The 18,640-nt window shown below is 47.6% G+C and overlaps 1 protein-coding gene across 1 annotated transcript in view; it reads right to left on the bottom strand.

Moving 5' to 3' along the window:
* Positions 1–295: 295 nt before the first annotated feature.
* Positions 296–18,640, bottom strand: part of KIAA0040 (KIAA0040 ortholog) — a 33,713-nt gene continuing 15,368 nt past the window's right edge. The window contains exon 2 of the mRNA XM_015417749.1: positions 296–1,523. Within this exon, the coding sequence (XP_015273235.1) occupies positions 1,073–1,381 (309 nt within the window). The 5' untranslated portion in view covers positions 1,382–1,523 and the 3' untranslated portion in view covers positions 296–1,072. The remainder of the gene's footprint in view (positions 1,524–18,640) is intronic.

Raw genomic sequence — 18,640 nt, 5'->3', positions numbered from 1 at the left:
GGGAAAGAAGAATTGTTCCGGCAAAGAAATGTTTAATTGATATGGGGTGACAAATTATGTACGGTAGCCACTGGGGGCGGAAGGGCCGGGCAAAACCTCCAGAGCCTCCTGCCTTCTAACCACTAGGCATCCTGCTCAACCCCCCCCCCCCTTCTGCTGAGATTTCATCACAAATTGCCTGGCGGCCTCAAGGGCTACAGCATTTTTAACGACCAAAGCTGGAGTTTCACTCTGGTGAATTCTGAGCTGCAACTGCAGGATACAGAAAGTCCCTGATGACCGAGTCTGCTGGAAATATCCTGTTCCGGGTTGGCAACATCAGATTGTTGCCGGGGGGGGGGGGTCTAGTAAGGAGGCTCTTGCCATTTAAACATAAGAATAAGAGGGAGTTTTTGCTTTAGCAGTGACCAGCTGCATGTGCTCAGGAAGCCCACAAGGGGGCAATGGCTCCAGTTTCTTGCAACTGGAGCTCAGAGTTATCCTATCTCTGAACCCGGGAAGTTTCCATTTATCTGTGGTGGTTGCGGCTGTTAAAAGACCTATCTCTCCACAAAGCCCCCCTTGTTCATCTGTGCGAGATCCGATTTAGCACCCGGATGCAAATGGTGGCTGTGCATGCTAACATGTACACGTCTGTGCGGCAGTGATTGTGTTTGCCAGCGGACACAAAAGGTGTCAGTGCAAGACGGCTGGAAAAAAATATATTCTCCTTTGCATCTAGGTCTTTAAGCAGAACAGCACAGATGCCCGGTCATAACAGGAAAACAAGCCTTACAGACAGGGTCATGTTGGATTAGTCTGGATGCTGGCATGGGTTGTAGCACGTCATGCCACCGGAGCACATGAGCAGTGAGACGGTAAACGTGTGCCCAGCTAGGGACCCTCCAGTGCATTTCAGTGACAGTTTTTGCATAGTTCCTTCATTCCAAAGTCCTTTAGAAAAAAAACAACCTGTAAGTCACCCTTAAAGGGCAGGGAGACAGTTCTGGCATCTTCTCATGGTTGCCGTGGGTGGTCCCAAAGTCCTACGAACCGAGGGAAGGAGTACAGCTCTGGTGGACCTCCCTCCACTCTAGACCAGCAAGGATGGCCTCTTTTCCAGCAGGAGCAGTTTGGGCTGGGCTGAGATCCACAGATCTTCTTCTTTCTTCTTCCTCCTTTTCTTCCCATGGGAAGAACCACTACTGCTGCTGTCCTTTCGCCGCTGCTGCTGCCGCCGGCTGCAGCAACAACAATGGCAGCAGATGATGAGGCTGGCAAGAAGGACGAGGACGGGCAGGGCCATCAGCACCGCCAGGCAGACAGTGTTGTAGACGCCCTCCTGATGCTTGGAGCGGATGAAAGTCCCAATGGAGTGGAAAAAGGAGCTGATCTGCTCCATGGCGGCTCTCGGTGGGGAAGGGATGTGTTTGCCGAGGGCTGTTCAGGCCCCTTCCCTTATCCTCAGCCTGCACCTTAGAGCGGGAGGGCTTTCACTGTTGTGATCAGCCCCAAAGGTGTAAAGAGAATCTCCCCACCGGCACCTGCAAAGATAGAAAACGACACTTGAGCGAAGCTGGGCCGTGAAAGGCGGACCTTTCAGCATATGAGCCCCAGAGTTTTGCTTGCAGATGCCTCAGACTACCAGAGCAAAAGCTAAACAATCCCTCTGAATAATGGCTATTGAGCTTTGCATTACAGTTACGTTGCATCGTCCTTACATGTTAAGTAGATAACAAAGATGACACGACAATTAACAAAGTCTGAGTCCAGTGGCACCTTTAAGACCAACAAAGTTTTATTCAAAGTGTAAGCTTTCCTGTGCGAAGCACACTTCTTCAGACAAATAGAATAAAATCTCCTCAAGGGTTACTTACAGGAAAAAAGAGGGTGGGAGCCAATGCTCCCTCTAAGCTGTGGAGTCTTGTGAGCAAAAATTCTACTTTGTGAGCTACTGGCATGAAAGCTGTGAGTGAGCGATTCGGCTACTGCATAAATCAGTTGGCTCTGGAGCCATTTTTCCCTGAGCTAAGACAAAAATGTGTGAGCCGGAGGCTAAAAAACTGTGAGCTAGCTCACACTAACTCAGCTGAGAGGGAACACCGGTGGGGGGCAGCCGTTAGGAGGGGCCACTCAGAGCCCAGATGCAGAGCTGAAATCGGATCAGGTGGCCGGTAAGATCAATGGATAGCAGCAAATCAGCACGCAAATGCAGGCGTTACCCAAAAGATGTGAGAATGAAGCTAGAGTCCATCAGTACTTTTTGTTAACGCTTGCATTTGCGTGCTGATTTGATGCTATCCATTGATCTTACCGGCCACCTGATCCGATTTCAGCTCTGCATCTGGGCTGGGGGGGGCTCTCCTAACGGCTGCCCCCCCGTTTCCTGTAACACCTGAGGAGATTTCATTCCATTTGCCTGAAGAAGTGTGCCTTGCACACAAAAGTTTATACCGTGAACAAAACTTTGTTGCTCTTAAAAGTGACTCTGGACTCAAACTCTGTTCTGCTGTTTTGGACCAACACGGCTACCCCCCGGAATTTTACAACAATTAACGTGATCCTGTCATGAAAATTAAGAAAAATCCCAGCCTCATAGTGCTGCAGAACAGCTCTGACAAATACTACAAGGCTGGGACTTCTCTTAGTCTTCATTAAAGGACTGTGTTCTCTTTGTTATCTACTTAAAATGTAAGGGCTGTATGCAATGTAACTGTAATGCAAAGCTTAATAGCCATTATTCGCAGGGATAGTTTTGCTTTTGTTCTTTCACACTGTGATTCCGGGGTTGTTTGTCAGATTACCAGAGCACAGGAAGTCCAGCAGGATACCCAAAGGATGACCCTGCAGAATAATGCTCACAGCAGTACTTCTACTGAATGATGGGATTCAGATTAGTAACACGTCATGGGGCATCTGTCCCTCTCTGGGAGCTAAGAGTCACCCTGCTTGCCTGGCTCTTTCTGCAGCATCAGTACTGCTATTAGGGATGCCCGGCTGCCACCTGGCACTCACAGAAGAAATCTGGGGAAGGGCGTGAGCACAGGCACACCAGCATCTTTTTCTTTCTCCCCTATGACGGAGGAGGAGGAGGAGGAGAAGAAGAGCTGGATTTATACAATCTCCTTCCTTTCCTCTCCCCACAACCTACCTGTGAGGTAGGGTGGGGGCTGAGAGAGCTCTCAGAGAACTGTGACTGATCCAAGGTCACCCAGCTGGCTTCATGTGGAGGAGCAGGAAATCGAACCTGGTTCTCCAGATTAGAGTCCGCCACTCTTAACCACTAATACCAAACTGGCAATTTATATCACTCTCCTCTCTTCCATTTTAACCTCACGACAACCCTGTGAGGTAGGTGAGGCTGAGCGTGTGTGACTGGCCCAAGGTCTCTCAGGGAGCTTCCATGGCAGGGTGCGGAGTCAGACCCAGTCCAACACTCTAACCACTATACCACATTGACTTCCCTTCAGGTTTTCGCCAGGAGTGACATCACATTCCTGCCCGATTTTTCCACCAGTTTTTCCTCTGCAAGCTTTTGAGGAACCAGTGAGTAACTTGAGGGATTGCCAGGAAGTTTCCCACCATAACAGGAGACTGAGCTCCCCTAGGGGCTACTGTTTAGTAGGAGAGCTGGTATAACCAAGAAGCCTCAAGTCCCCACAATGTCCTCATTCAAATCTTGCCTCAGTGACTAAGACAAGTTCCTTACTTATCCTCAGGTACCCCCCCCACACACATCTGCAACTCTGGAATAATAATACCAGCCTTCTTTATTGGGTGGTTGTATGGATTGCAATTAGATTACATGTGAAATGTCTCGTTTACCCTAAAGTGCTACATAAGTGCTAAATGTTATTGGATGGAAACCCAGCCAAAAGTCTACGGACCAGACAGAAATGAAAAGAGAGAAGTGACCTACTTGGGCCAGAATACACTTAAACAGCTAGGTGACAGGCAGAAACTCAACAGGGGTTGTCCCCCCCCCCCCAGCACAGAAACACAGTAGCTGAAGGAAGGCTGTGCCTGCCATCAAGGCTGCAATCCTAAAGACACTTCCCTGGGAGTAAAGCTTCACTGAATGAAATGGGAATTACCTCTGAGCTTAGGACTGGTCCCTGTTTGTGAAGTCTTGACAGCCACAGACCACACATATGCCTGCCTGAAATTAACACCCAGTTTTAATGCTCACAGGGGGGAAAGTGGGAATCTAAATTTCTGGTCTGGTCCACCATATTACAATCACCACTTTCTCTGCTACGATGACAGTGGAATTCTTTAACAGGGGAAATGTTGGGTTTAAATAGAATGTCACACTGTGGGACAATTCACACACTGTTTGTTTTTAGGTGCAGGCCAAAGGTATTTTAAGTACGCAGTTTAGAAATGTAAAAGTGTGAGCACTGTGGAGGCATACATATATATCTGCAAAAACAGGTTGAAGTCATTAAGTACCCACAATTAACTGCGGCTCCCTGTTACATGGACTTGCCAAGACAAGCCTCACGTTGCCAGTATGTGACGGGTAAATAAGCCTCTAGACATGAAGTTTTTAAGGTGTATGTAATTTAAAAATGTGTGATGCATCTAAAAATGTAACATACAGATGAGACAAACAATACACACCAAAGAACCAGGACTGGATGCAGCTCCTTAGAGAGCCAGTTTGGTGTAGTGGTTAAGTGTGCGGACTCTAATCTGGGAGAACCGGGTTTGATTCCCCACTCCTCCACTTGCACCTGGCTGGATGCCCGTGGGCAAGCCATAGTTCTGATAAGAGCTGTTCTTGAAAAAGAGCAGTTTCTGTCAGAGCTCTCTCAGCCCCACCTACCTCACAGGGTGTCTGTTGTGGGGAGGGGAAGGGAAAGGAGTTTGTAAGCCGCTCTGAGACACCTTTGGGTAGTGAAGGGCGGGGTATAAATCCAAACTCTTCTTCTTCTCCTTTATGGTGTGTATGGGATGCCAGCCTCCAGGCAGGACCTGGGGATCCTCCAGAATTACGGCTCATCACCAGAATACAGAGATCAGTTCCCCTGGAGAAAATGGATGCTTTGGAGGTGGACTCTATGGGCATCGTGCCCCACTGCCCTCCCCAGGCGCCATCTTCAAATCTCCAGGCGTTCCCCAACCTGGATCTGGCAACCCTACCTTGCCCACCCCCTGCTGGTGACCAGGGAGGAGCTGGCAAACCTACGTAGAATTAACATGATCCACAGATCTGCTCTGGACTTGACTCAGTCATCTGCTTACAATCCGTGGCGATAGTTCATTGCAGCCTTCCCTTGCCTTGCATCTATCTATAATACTGATTTGTGACGCTTGAGCTGCTACTCCTGGTCTGAGGACTCAGATTGTTCCCTTCTGGCTACTAATCTTGCAGTCCCATCCGACACATTTGTCAGCAAAGAGAGACCTTTTCTTTTTATCGGCCCATGCCTATTCCTACTCCCCGATATCTTCTGATCAGCCTAACCACAGGGACAGTCACACGACAGATGATCTGTGCAAGAGAAAGTCAGCATCCAGATAACCATGGAGGCAGACAAAAAGTGTGCATAAATGAGCCACCAGAGTTTGGCAACAACATGTTAACCTCACAGGCAAGACCAGTTTGTTTTGGCCCCATGTAAGAAGTCCCATACTGTTACACAGATGCTGGATAGCTCGCTTATAGTCCAGGGTGGCTGCCTGATGTTTCAAGGAAAGATGTTCTCCTGCTGGCTTCTGGAATGGGATACCCACCAGCCTTTGGGGAAAAAACGACACCTTCCACCATGTGGGAAGGGGCAAAGAAGCAGCATGGAACCAGCTTCCACACTGCATTCGGAGCCAGAGTGTGATGTGAACAGATTGAAGCCAGAGCATCCTTTTGGGGGAGCCGGTGCATGAATAGCAGCTGTGCTGTCTGCTCAAGGAGTCTCATTTGCCAGTTTGGTGTAGTGGTTAAGTCCGCGGACTCTAATCTGGGAGAACCGGGTTTGATTCCCCACTCCTCCCCTTGCACCTGGCTGGATGACCTTGGGCAAGCCATAACTTTGGCACAGCTGTCTTTGAAAAAGAGCAGTTTCTGTCAAGAGTTCTCTCAGCCCCACCCACCTCACAGGGTGTCCTGTTGTGGGGAGGGGAAGGGAAAGGAGTTTGTAAGCCGCTCTGAGACACCTTTGGGTAGTGAAGGGCGGGGTATAAATCCAACCTCTTTTCTTCTTCTTCTTCTATGCTCAAAGTCTCTATGAAGGAGGAGGAGGAGGAGATTGGATTTATACTCTGCCCTTCACTCGGGAGTCTCAGAGCGGCTTACAAACTCCTTTCCCTTCCCCTCCCCACAACAGGACACCCTGTGAGGTGGGTGGGGCTGAGAGAACTCTTGACAGAAACTGCTCTTTTTCAAAGACAGCTGTGCCAAAGTTATGGCTTGCCCAAGGTCATCCAGCCAGGTGCAAGTGGAGGAGTGGGGAATCAAACCCAGCTCTCCCGGATTAGAGTCCACACTCCTAACCACTGCACCAAAGTGGCAAATAGTAGGAAGACACCAATGGACTCTTCTGCTCCAAAAGAAAACAAATCCTGCTGGCCTGCATCTGGACTTCTCCGTGCATGAAAAACTGGGAAGCGCAACATATTTCATTTAAAATATTTGTAACCCCAGTTTCCGGCTGCTGGACTTTCAAAGAGGTAGACAATAATAAGAACTAATTTCAAATACATATTAAATAATCAACAACTTAAATAAATATAGCGGTAAAACCCAGTTAAAATAAAATAAAAAGAAGCCAGAAAAAGCAATACACAAAAGAGGGATTTCAGAGGGGAGCTCTCCCACGCACTTCCTGGTGCAACTTGTCCACTAACATAACAAGGGCCACTTCAGTACCACAATGAAGCTGGACACTCATGTAGCCACACATATTTCAGGGGGGTGCGTGAAGAACTGCTGAGAGGGATCAAGGCACAGTCTTTCTGCTGCCATTCAAAATGCTGTACCGATGTTTTAAGCAAACTTTAACGTTTAAAATACCACACATATATTAATTTAAACATCAATTTATTCCCCCCTAGAGAAACCGGAAAAATTCAGGAAAACCCCCCCCCCGTTTTTTCCCTGAAGCCTTTTTTTTTTTCTGAAAAATTGGAAAAATTGAAAAAAGAAAAGAAAAAAATTGATTATGGAACGTTTTATTTTAACATGATGAATAAAATATTTTAAGACAAGGTGTTCAAATATTTTCCAAATCATTTCTAATATATATATATGGTGTCAGATTGATCTAATTTCTGTGCACTGAGGACAAGCAAGTCCTAGGTTACAAACTGAACTCTCCAATGCAAGAACAAGATGTATTTCTTCCTTTAGGAGGTGCTATTGTCACAAGAAAAAAAGGTTTCAGTTTTGTTTTTGCATGTGGGCAGGTATTCTGTTTGTAATAACTGTTTGGATACACTATATTTTTAATATGCTAGTTGTGATAATTTCATGCCAAGTAAAAATGTCCATAGTCATATTTTATGTTCCTAAAGTAACAGAATGACTTTCAATCTAGAAAAGACAAAAGAAGTGCTAATGTAGCATTTTTTTCAATTTTTCCAAAAATTTCTGTTTTCCCTGAAAAAAACTGGGGAAAAACGGGGGTTTTTCCCGAGCTTCAAAATTTCCAGAAATTTTACATCTCTATTTCCCACTTCAAAAAATACAGAACAATTAAAAAAAAAAACTTGAATGGGTGAAGGCTGACATACTAGTCACATGCCAATTAGTGCTGTGCACACTCAGTTTCTTCCGTTAAGACCCAGCACTGGTTTCCCCTGAACTTAACCTGGAAGAGAAGACTGTATGTTTGAACTAACCACACAAAGTGCACTTCCAGAGCACAAGTGTTTATGTGGTGCTGAATGCCCTGGGTCACACAGGGTCAAGCTGTGCTCTGAGGCACAGCACTAGAAAAACAGATGGCACAACAAGGAGGCAGATGGACAAATATTTTTGGTATTTGTACTCCGGATGACCCATGCCTCGGGCTTACCCACATTCTCACTTGGTTTCCTGGTACGTTGTGCAATTGTTGTGCTGGCCCTTGCAGCCCAAGCCTTCGCAACTTTGCTACTTAGACGTGGGAATCCTTAGATAGGGGTCACAGCTTGGCTTTTACCTGCCTGCTTGGGGTCTTCCTGAAGGGCTGGAAAGAGAATATTAGATGCTGGCCTGATCAAATGAAGCTGCCTGATACTGAATCTGACCATTGATCCATCGAGGTCCGTACTGTTCGCTCAGACTGGCAACAGTTCTCCGGGGTCTCTGGTAGAGGTCTTTCACATCACCTGCCACCAGACCCTTTTTTTAAAACTACCAATGGCAGGGATTGAACCAGGGACCTTCTGCATGCCAAGCAGATGCTCTACCACTGAGCCACGGCCCCTCCCCAGAGAGACAACCATTACCTCCCTGACAAGAGCAGGACTGCATCTTTCAGCTCTCTTATCAACCACAGGCTTGATTCTGCCTTTCATCCAAGGAGCTTATGGTGGCCAGCAGGGTTGTCAGCTACGGGCTGGGAAACACCTGGAGATTTTGGGGGTGGAGCCTGGGGAGGGCGGGGTTTGGAGGGGTGGAGTCTACCCTCCAAAGCAGCCATTTTATCCGGGGGGGATGGATTGCTGTTGTCTGGAGATTGGTTGTAATTCTGGGAGATCTCCAGGCCCCACTTGGACACTGGCAACCCGAGTGGCCTGTCTGGTTTTCCCTTCCTCTGTTTTAACCTCAGAACAACCTCGTGACAGAGGCTAGGCTCAGCTGACCGAGTGAGGCTGGCCCAAGGCCACCAAGTGATCTCACCCCAACTGCCCTGTCACAATGACAGACGGCATATGCCAATCCAGAGTGGGCTCCAGGACAAGAACTGGAAGCATTTACTTCACTATTTATACGCCACCTTTCTTTCCAACAGGGACTCAGAGTGGCTTACACTGTTCTCTTCTCCATTTTATCCCCACAACAACTCTGCGAGGTAGGCTGGGATGAGAACGTGGGGAGCTTCCATGACAGAGTGGGGATTCCAACCTGGGTCTCCCAGATCCTAGTCAGGCAGTCTAACCATTACACCACACTGGCTCTCTCATTGGGGCACTACAAGGAGGTTCCACGTAGATGTGAACGTTCTTGTACCACAGGTCCACTGTGGCTTATGTTCTGTTCCTCCTGCCTCCCACCTTACCTCGAGGACGTCTTAAGTTAATAGAGGAAGCAATGCAAGTTGGCCGTATAATCCTATCAACACTGTTAGCCACTGCACATATGCTGGAAGAAATTAATAGCCAATAAAGAGGGGTAAAGACATGAACAATGTTTCCTCTAAGCTGTGGAGTCGTGTGAGCAAAAATTCTACTTTGTGAGCTACTGGCATTAAAGTTGTGAGCGAGTGATTTGGCTACTGCACAAATTAGTTTGCTTTGGAGCCATCCTTCCTGAGCTAGGATGAAAATGTGTGAGCCGGAGGCTAAAAAATTGTGAGCTAGCTCACACTAACTCAGCTTAGAGGGAACACTGGACATGAATGGAAACCTGGAGCAACTGGGCACGTGGAAAGATCTGAACGATGACTTGGATCCTGAGGTGCTGTTCTGCCAGGGGAGTGATACCTCCTTTGGAAAAGAAGGGGTGGGGAATTTCTGCTGATTCCTCATTCTCATGGCAGACTCCCCCCCCCCCATCTCCTATTTGGTGTAGTGGTTAAGTGCGCGGACTCTAATCTGGGAGACCCAGGTTTGATTCCCCACTCCTCCACTTGCAGCTGCTGGATGACCTTGGGCAAGCCACAGTTCTGACAAGAGCTATCCTTGAAAGAGCAGTTCTCTCAGAGCTCTCTCAGCCCCACCTACCTCACAAGGTGTCTGTTGTGGGGAAGGGAATGGAGTTTGTAAGCCACTCTGAGAGTCCGAGTGAAGGGCGGGGTATAAATCCAATACATTTTTGGCCACTGTGTGACAGAGTGTTGGACTAGATGGGCCATTGGCCTGATCCAACATTGGCTTCTCTTATGTTCTCATTCTGCTGGGTGTCATGGGACCCCCAGAAGCAGAATTTTGGGAGTACATAGTGGGTTGCAGTTGGGAAGGGGCAGTGGAGAACTCTTGCACGATGGGTGGTGCTTGGGATCAAACCAAATGTCCGAAAATTCAAAAAAAAAAATATGGAAGGAGATAGACATGTTAAAGATTTGTCTCCCTGGAATCAAATGCAGGTGTTCTGGAACTTAAAAATTCAGAGAGAAACTGGGATAAAACATCCCAACAAATTAACAATAATGCTAGGAACAGCTGAAGGCAGCAGCAGAAGAGGAAGACCCAACATGAGACGGACTGACTCCATCAAGGAAGCCACGGTCTTCAGTGTGCAAGACCTGAGCAAGGCTATTAATGATACGATGTTTTGGAGGTCATTAATTCATAGGGTCGCCATGAGTCGGAAGTGACTGACGGTGCTTAACATACTTAACTGGAACAGTTGCAAGCTATTCCCCAGCACTCAAGCCAATTTCTTGACAGCTATTTTGCTCTTCCTCCTCTGTAGGAGGAACACTGGAGATTTGCTAAGTGCTGACAAAGAGTACCTTTTATTACAAGAGACTCCTCTATAAAGTTATTTTCTAAGATTAAACGGGTTATGAAAAGACAAATGCCTGTAGAAGCAGCAGGCCAACCAGAAGGGGGCAATGATACAGTAAAGTCACACTGTCTCTTGGAAAGATATTTCGGGATTTTTGTTTTCCTTTCCACCTAGCAGAAATTGGGATGGGTCAGGGCTAGAGTCCAGCGGCACCCCCAGGACAAACCAAGCTCAACCTTGTGTACATGGGAGAACAGAGACTCAGCGTGTGCACACTTCTTCAAAGACACTGAAACAGATTTCCTCAAATATTACATGCAGGTGGGGGAGTTAGTTGCCTGGAAGAGTTGATTAGAGTCAAGATGCATAAGTAACTGAGCAATAAATATAGCTACGATTGGAATAACACATATAGTAGGACATGTCAGCATAGCAGCAAGTTGGCATACAGATCATAAAGGAGTTAACAGATGTGAGAATCAAGTTTGAGTCAAGTAGCCAACAGAGGGTCAAACATTGTCTCCTTTTATGGGGGACGTTGCATCAAAAGGAGGACTACTCGATATCACCTTCTGTGGCAGGGGTCCCCCACGTGGCACCCACCAACACCTTTACTTGTGCCTGCCAAATGTTTTCAGAAAGCGGGTAGGGCCAAGCAGGGCTTTGCCTTGCAAGGCTGCTTAGTAGCTACCGGAGATTTGATTGCTGGTGCAGGTTTTAAAAGGTGTTGCTTTGGCGGCGGCAGCTGCCACAACACGAGGATCTTCACTATGTGACTGAAGGTAAGCTGTGACAGCCATTTTGTGGCTGGCTCCGCCTCCCGTGGCAGACCATTTTGTGTCGGAATCCCAAAAGCATCTACAGATTAAAAAGGGTTGGGGAGCCCTGCTCTATGGTGTCCTAAGTGTCTTACGTGGGGGGGGGGATATAAAAATATCACTTGCCCCCCATCTACTGTCTCAAGCACTCTATACATGATATTCAGTATGTTGAAATTCACACACATAGAGAAGGAGTAGACACAAGTGTGCCAGGCCTGCCCTCACATGACTGGGGGCTTGTGAGCAAGGCATCTACATGCACAGGAAGTGTACATGTGAGGCTCCTTTCCCTGCCCACTAGCCACCAGTTGCACGATGGCAGTGCCAGACTCCATGCTCACAAGCAGGTGATCGTGCATATCTGGGGGGTCAGAGGCAGTGCCCTCATGGCCATTCTCTACTCCATTGCAGACTGACTTCATTGCACTTATAGACGGTCAAAAACATCAGAGTTTGGAATTTTGCCACAACATTCTGTGTGATCAAGGTCTGCTCAAAGTGCCTTTATGCTGTACACTGGCCAGAGAGAGATAATCCCGCAGGAGGCCTAAAACACAGGGAAAGAGAGGGAACACCTTGTTCAATGTTCCCTCTAAGCTGTGGAGTCTTGTGAGCAACAATTCTACTTTGTGAGCTACTGGCATTAAAGTTGTGAGCGAGCGATTGGGCTGCTCCATAAATTAGTTTCCTCTGGAGACATCATCCGTGAACTAAGACAAAAATGTGTGAGCGGGAGGCTAAAAAACTGTGAACTAGCTCACACTAATTCAGCTTAGAGGGAACACCTTGGTCCTCCTGCTAAGTGCCCTTCCTGAGGTAAGCATCACTTTCCTTCTGTTTATGAAGAGCATCTTGAGGCATTTCACTGCAGAACCTAGGGAATGGTGTGTGTACACATACCACACAGCCCACCTCAGTTTAGGAATCTATCAGTGTCAACATTTCCAATGGTAAATACCTGCACCACATTCCTGGACATGTTCAGTTGCCAGCATCCATGAGTCATATAATCAAGTGTCTCTCTACCATTCCACAGAGGTTTTTGTTTTAAAAACGACACAGGACACACAATAAAAATAAACCCAAGTTTCAAACAACACCCCTCTTCTGTGGCAGAAAAAAGATTACATTAATCCAACCACCTTCAAAACGCAGCTAGGTAAAGACAGGGGGATTTTCTAGATTCCTGCATTTAATGAAACAATGGGGAATTTCAGACAGGTGCTTTCTCCCGGTAGGGAACCGATTCTCAACCGGGTGCTGGTCTGTCATTTCAGACAGAACCCGGTTGAGAATCGGTTCCCTACCGGGATGAAGTGGCATTTCACACAGGGAAGCCTCTCTTCTGATTAGGAACCGGGAGGGAAGCGTTTTACCTGTCAACCGCTTCCGAGGAGGCTCCCGTTCCCTCTCCCGGTTCCGATACGCTTCTTTCCCGCCTTTTTTCAGCCGCGCGGGCTTTTTTTTTTTTGAACGTTCGGCTTATATCGATATATTTCGATATAACGCTATACCGATCCCATTGGAATACATTGGAATACTGGTATATCGATATATCGCTATAAGACGGACTTTTAAAAAAAAAAAACCGTGGGGAAACAAAGCGGTGCGTGTGTGAAACGCCGAACTGCTTCTGAATCGACTCCTTTCCATTAGGGGCAAGCCGTGTGTGAAACGGCAGCCCTCTACCGGTTCATCTGCAAACGGAAGACTCCCGGCTTGAAACCGGGAGAAGACGGGTAATGTGAAATTCCCCAATGCTGATTTATTTACAGCTATGGAAAGGAGTCAATTTTTAGGCAGAAATTCATCTGAGGTTCCATTATTTGCTTCATCTCTCTAACAAGGAATACCAAAAACATTTCTTTTTTTTTCTTTTTTCCTTTCCTTTTCCCCCCCAAATTAGTTTTATTCATTTTACAATTACAACAAGATTATACTAGATAGGTGTGTACATATAGTCTGCATATTGGGGGGGGGGTGTTGTGCGTGCGGGAAAAATGGCCGCTTAGCCCCAGAGCTCGTCCATTCCCCGATCCTAACGGCTAATCAAATAGCAACTGAACTAAACATATGGAAAAGAAAAGTAAAGAAAGCCCTATACAAATACAAACTGGCACGAGTGAGTACCAGAACAGAAAGCAGCTACTTTAAGCTGAAATTGGCAGAAACAGTCAAAAGCGGCTTAATGATGACCAAAAACATTTATCTGCATATCTGTGAGGTTTTCGTGGGTCCAGAGAAACTCAAGGAAGGACACTGATGGTTTACGGCTTTCCACTTTCCCTGTGGTCTGGCCACAGTTCCCACAGAAAGTCCCACAGACAGCCACAAAGAGTTCTCCTCTCTGTTCATTGCCTCTGCCACAGAGAAAGCTAGAAAATGTTTGGTGCATGGCCACCTAAGGGCAGAATTACAAGTTAAGCGAAGGGCCCATGCAACAGAATTGACAGCCACGGTGGAATTGACAGCAGTTTCCTGTGGGGAAAACGCTGCTTTAGGAAGGAATCTGTTCCGTTCCCCTGCTCGCCACTTTTCCACTGGCAATCCCCACCCCTACCCTGCTGGAATTTCAAACAAGGGTAGCTTCACACACACACCCTTCTCAGGTATAGTGTCGGAGAAAGCGTCTTCGGAGGAGGAGTCAGAAAAGCAGAGGGCGAGGGGAGAGATTAAGCATGCGCACACAAACATGTGTGCTCCAGTCCAAATCCCCCCTCTTCAAAGCTATTTTCTGTAACAAAAACGTTGCCATGATACATTCATTTGCGTGCAACACACAATTCCACTCCAAATAAGGGACACAAATACACAAGCCGGGGGAGTTAAAACAGCCTCATTGTGTGGCTTGCAAAAGAGGGATGTGGTCTGAAGTAGGGTTTGCCAGCTCTGGGTTGGGAAATACCTGGAGATTTTTGGGGTGGAACCTAAGGAGGGCGATAATAATAATAATAATAATAATACTTTTGATTTATTGATCGCTTTTTCCCACACAGCTGTGGGCTCAGAGCGATTTACAGTTACTCATGACTGTGCTGCCCCTGTCAGCGTTATCTGTAGTTTACTAAAACTGTGCTGCATCTTTAAGACTCGTCGCTCCTGGGAATTGTAGTCTGTAGTTAGGTCTCCCAGAAACTTTCCTCTGACTGGCTCATTAAGAGCAATTTCCGGAGCTCAGAGGCGCAAAGATAAGATTTTATTGATCTTTTCCTTTTTCTTTGTTCATCAACCCTTACTGCGAGGAGAGGGGAAGCCCATCTCTTTTCTCACCGCAGCTATTGAACTAACCTAGATCACAAGATGTAACTTCCCACCCAGCTATTGTGAGTAAATGATCTTCTAATGCGTGTGAAGTTGAATAAAGATGATTTAAGCTTTCCTCAGTAGTCGTGCCGTTGACTCACCCCTAAAAGTGCTGGCTAGTACAGCTTGCACTGGACAGGACAATACTCATGGGGGATAGGGAAGACAACATACAGAATTTTTTTAATTACACACACATTGTGGCTGGCCATAAAGCCCACCTTCCAAAGCAGCCATTTCCTCCAGGCGAACTGATCTCTGTCACCTGGAGATCAGATGTAACCTCAGATCTCCAGTCACCACTGGGAGGCTGACGACCCTAACTAAATTCGACAGAGGGACCCACATGTCTTTATTCATGTATTTTACTATGTGATTCTAAAGTGTGAGTCAAGAGGTCTCTCTCCCCCTCACACACTCACCCCACATAAATAGTGTCCACGGGTGTGCGAGTGGAGCTCAATCCTGCCCCTATCTTACTGCCCTCCAAAGATTGGATCAAATTGGATCTTGCATCAAGCCTCACTGCCCACAGAATGGATCCATAGAATCCAGTGCTATAGGCTGAAGTATTTTTTTATCTCAGTCTGATTTAGATACCGAAAGTAAATCATGCTCTGAGGCGGAAAAATGCTTCAAACATCAGAGAGCAGCAAGATAAGGAGAAATAGGCAACAGGATATAGCTCCCCTCCCTCACATGGTGTTCGGTGAGAAACAGATCTGCCCAACCCCATTTTGTACATACAAGGGCAAATGCGTGAAAATGCACCATTATGTCAAGAATGGGCCATATAATGAAATTTATCAGGATTAGGGCCAACATACCTTAATCTCCCCTAAAATAGCCCTGTGAGAGCCTGACTAGATGTTACAAACTGCTCGAGTTTGCCAGGGACTTGCAGCTAGACTGTAGCCGCCAGTTCCTGGCAACAATGTAAGTTAACCCACAGCACACTCTGACTTGGACTGAGACTGCTGCATGGGAGAAGAAATCCCGGGCTTCTCCCCTGTGCTGTTTTTGGCAGCTGAAACAGCCCGGGGAAGGCATTACTTGCTTCATTGGGAGCCAGTACATGCATGAATGCTTGCATGTGCCGACCCCCCAAAGAGAAAATAATACTCCCTTGTGTTGTCCCCCTCCCCCCGGTGGCCCCAGGCTGTTTCAGCCACTAAACACAGCACAGGGGAGAAGGCAGGCATTTCACCTTCTCCTCTACGACAGTCCTGATTTGAATCAGGCCCTTTTGCATGTTTACTCAGAGGTTCTAGTTAGGCTCTGACAGAGGAATGATTATTCTCACTTTACAACTAGGGAATGGAAGCGGAGAGAGAACTACTCTTTAATTTGGGGTAAGCAACTTTTGGGACCCGTGCCTACCTGTGAAGATGTTTGGCAGGCTGGCAAACAAAATGGAAGGATGAGAGCTGTATGTGGCCAGAGATGCTTGGCACAAGCCATCCCCCAGTAGCACTGCCAGCGTCTCAGGGATTCACCTTGAACTCAGCTGACAGCTATGCGGGTCCGGGAGGCAATGATGGGCATAAGCTGAGGTCTGCTGCCTTCTCCCGCACCGCCGGCTCCAGCAGCACTGTCAGTGCCTCGACACCGTGGGCAGAGATTTGGCCCCAGGTTGCAAACCAAGTGGTCTCGTGCACTACCATCAGCTATGCATGCTGGGCTTGCCTACCCCAATCTAGGATATATATACACCCACAACCAAGCTCATGTTTATGGCGGCTACCGGGAGTCTTGATTTCTTCACTTGCCAGCTGAAGAAGAGATCCTCTCCCCCATTTCGTGACTGCAAACAGTTCAATGTTACTTGAGGTCACTGGGAATTGTGAGACTATCTTAAGTAGACAAAGGAAGTCTCATCAATTCCTCCCCCCGCCCCCCCAAATTTATCCAGCTGGGACTCTTCCCTGAGGCACAGAGCGCATGTGACTTGCCCAAGGTTCCCTCAGGAAGTTTTAGGCTTAGCCAAGAACGGAACCTCATTCTCTCCTGTATGTTTTCTTCAGCGCCTGAAGCACAAGGGCCTCCTTCTCCTCTGACCTAAATTGCCTCTTCAGCTCATTCAGAAGCGCCAAAAAACGCCAGTCCTTACTTCCATGTTCCTAAAGCTTCACCTTCCTGCCCACAAAGGACAAATTTGGAGACTGTTATTTGGAAGGGAGATTCTGAAAACTTCCCATGGGAGCATCACGATACTAGTTTTCACCTCTGGCTTGTTTCTTTTAGTTAATGTCTGACATGACAGCATGTTTGGGGTAAAGGGGGACCCCGCCAGTCCATTATAACACTGAGCTGCTGTAAATGTTGCACTGTGCTGGGCGTGACTTCCTGCTTCAGGTAAATGGACACAGATCCTGGTAAAGTCTGGTGTTCGGGTTACATCCTTGTCCACTTCTTCCCCTTTCCTCCAAATTAGAAAAGGCCCAATTTGCGCAATTCAGCCTTCGTTTGTCCATAACACACACACACAGACAGACCTCTGCATCAATGCCATTCTTTACACATCCTCCACGGCACCCCTCTTGGTGCATGGAACTGTAAACACAAAATTTTCCAGAAAAAACGAAATGAGCAGAGAAATGCACGAAGTTGGATTCCCACAACTTGGGGGGGGGGGGGAGATAGCACAAACTGAAAACCAAAGGATATTTGCCTATGCAATGCTAAAATACACATTTGACCCTCTCTTGGGTTTTGCGTCTCACGCATGAACGGTGTTATGTGGGAGAGATTTCAGAAGCGAAACCGAATTCACATGGCAGCCAATAGAGGCTTTACATTTGCTTAAGAGCAGTGGAAAGCCTCAGCTACGGAAGTGCCAAAGTCTCTCGTATATGCCTGAGTGCACCGAACAATAATGCTGCACACCTGCTCCAACCAGAGGTGCTACCATTTACCAGGGGCAGGGCCAGAAGATGCTCCGTTACTGCACCAGGTCCAAACTTGCCTAGACCCCTTCTTCTGGGGTGGAGCAGGAGTCTTCCTGTGCTGAGCAAAGTGGTCTGGTACGCCACTATTCCACATATGCAACAACACTTGCTTATCCCTGGGCTCAAATCCTTCTATATAGGGTTGCCAATTCCAGGTTGGGAAATTCCTGGACATTTTGGGGGTGGAACTTGGGGAGGATGGGATTTAGGCAGGGAAGGCAGCCATAGAGTCCATCCTATAAAGTAGCCGTTTGCTTCAGAGGAACTGAGATCTGTCATCAGGAAGCAGTTGTAATTCCGGGAGATGAATCCAGGCCACAACTGGAGGTTGGTAAATCAACATCTATATAACCCCAGGATAATAAAAGTTGGAAGAAAGGTCAAAGAACATCTGCACTCAGTTAATACCACCTGTTTGAACTGTAAGCTCTTTGGGGCAAATACTATCACCACCAGGCCCATAGCCTGCGTGGGGCCCTAGGGGCCCGGCCTCCCCCGATCCTCTGCTCCCCCTCGGCCCCCTCCCCTCTTCTTCGGGGACTCAAGAGGCAAAAGAGGGGGAGAATCCCGTTCATCCCCCCATTCTTTTCTCCCTCCTTCGGCCCGCCGCCGCCTCTGGCTTCCCTGGTGGCACGGCGGAAGTCTCACCAGAGAGGTGGAGTTGCTGCCCTCCGGCCTTGCATCGTAGGGCAGCTGCTGGAGCCTCTCCCCAAGATACCCGCCATGTTTCAGGAACATTGAACCAGGGGGTCCAATTCTACGGGCCCCCAAACAGGTTGCCCCCATCCCCTCCATTGTACTCTATGGGGGAAAGAAAAGTTACTTTTTTCCCACCATACAGAACAATGGAGGGGATAGGGGCACCATTTTGGGGGGGGCGTAGAATTGGACCCCCTGGTCCAATGTTCTTCAAACTTGGTTGGTATCTTGGTGAGAGGCTCCAGCAGCTACCCTGTGAGTTTGGAGCCTCTCCCTCAAACTCCCTCTCCTCCAGC

Source organism: Gekko japonicus, unplaced genomic scaffold, assembly GCF_001447785.1.
Source record: "Gekko japonicus isolate JY-2015 unplaced genomic scaffold, Gekko_japonicus_V1.1 scaffold158, whole genome shotgun sequence".
Classification (NCBI taxonomy): Eukaryota; Metazoa; Chordata; class Lepidosauria; order Squamata; family Gekkonidae; genus Gekko; species Gekko japonicus.
This window is presented reverse-complemented; position numbering and strand designations above follow the sequence as displayed.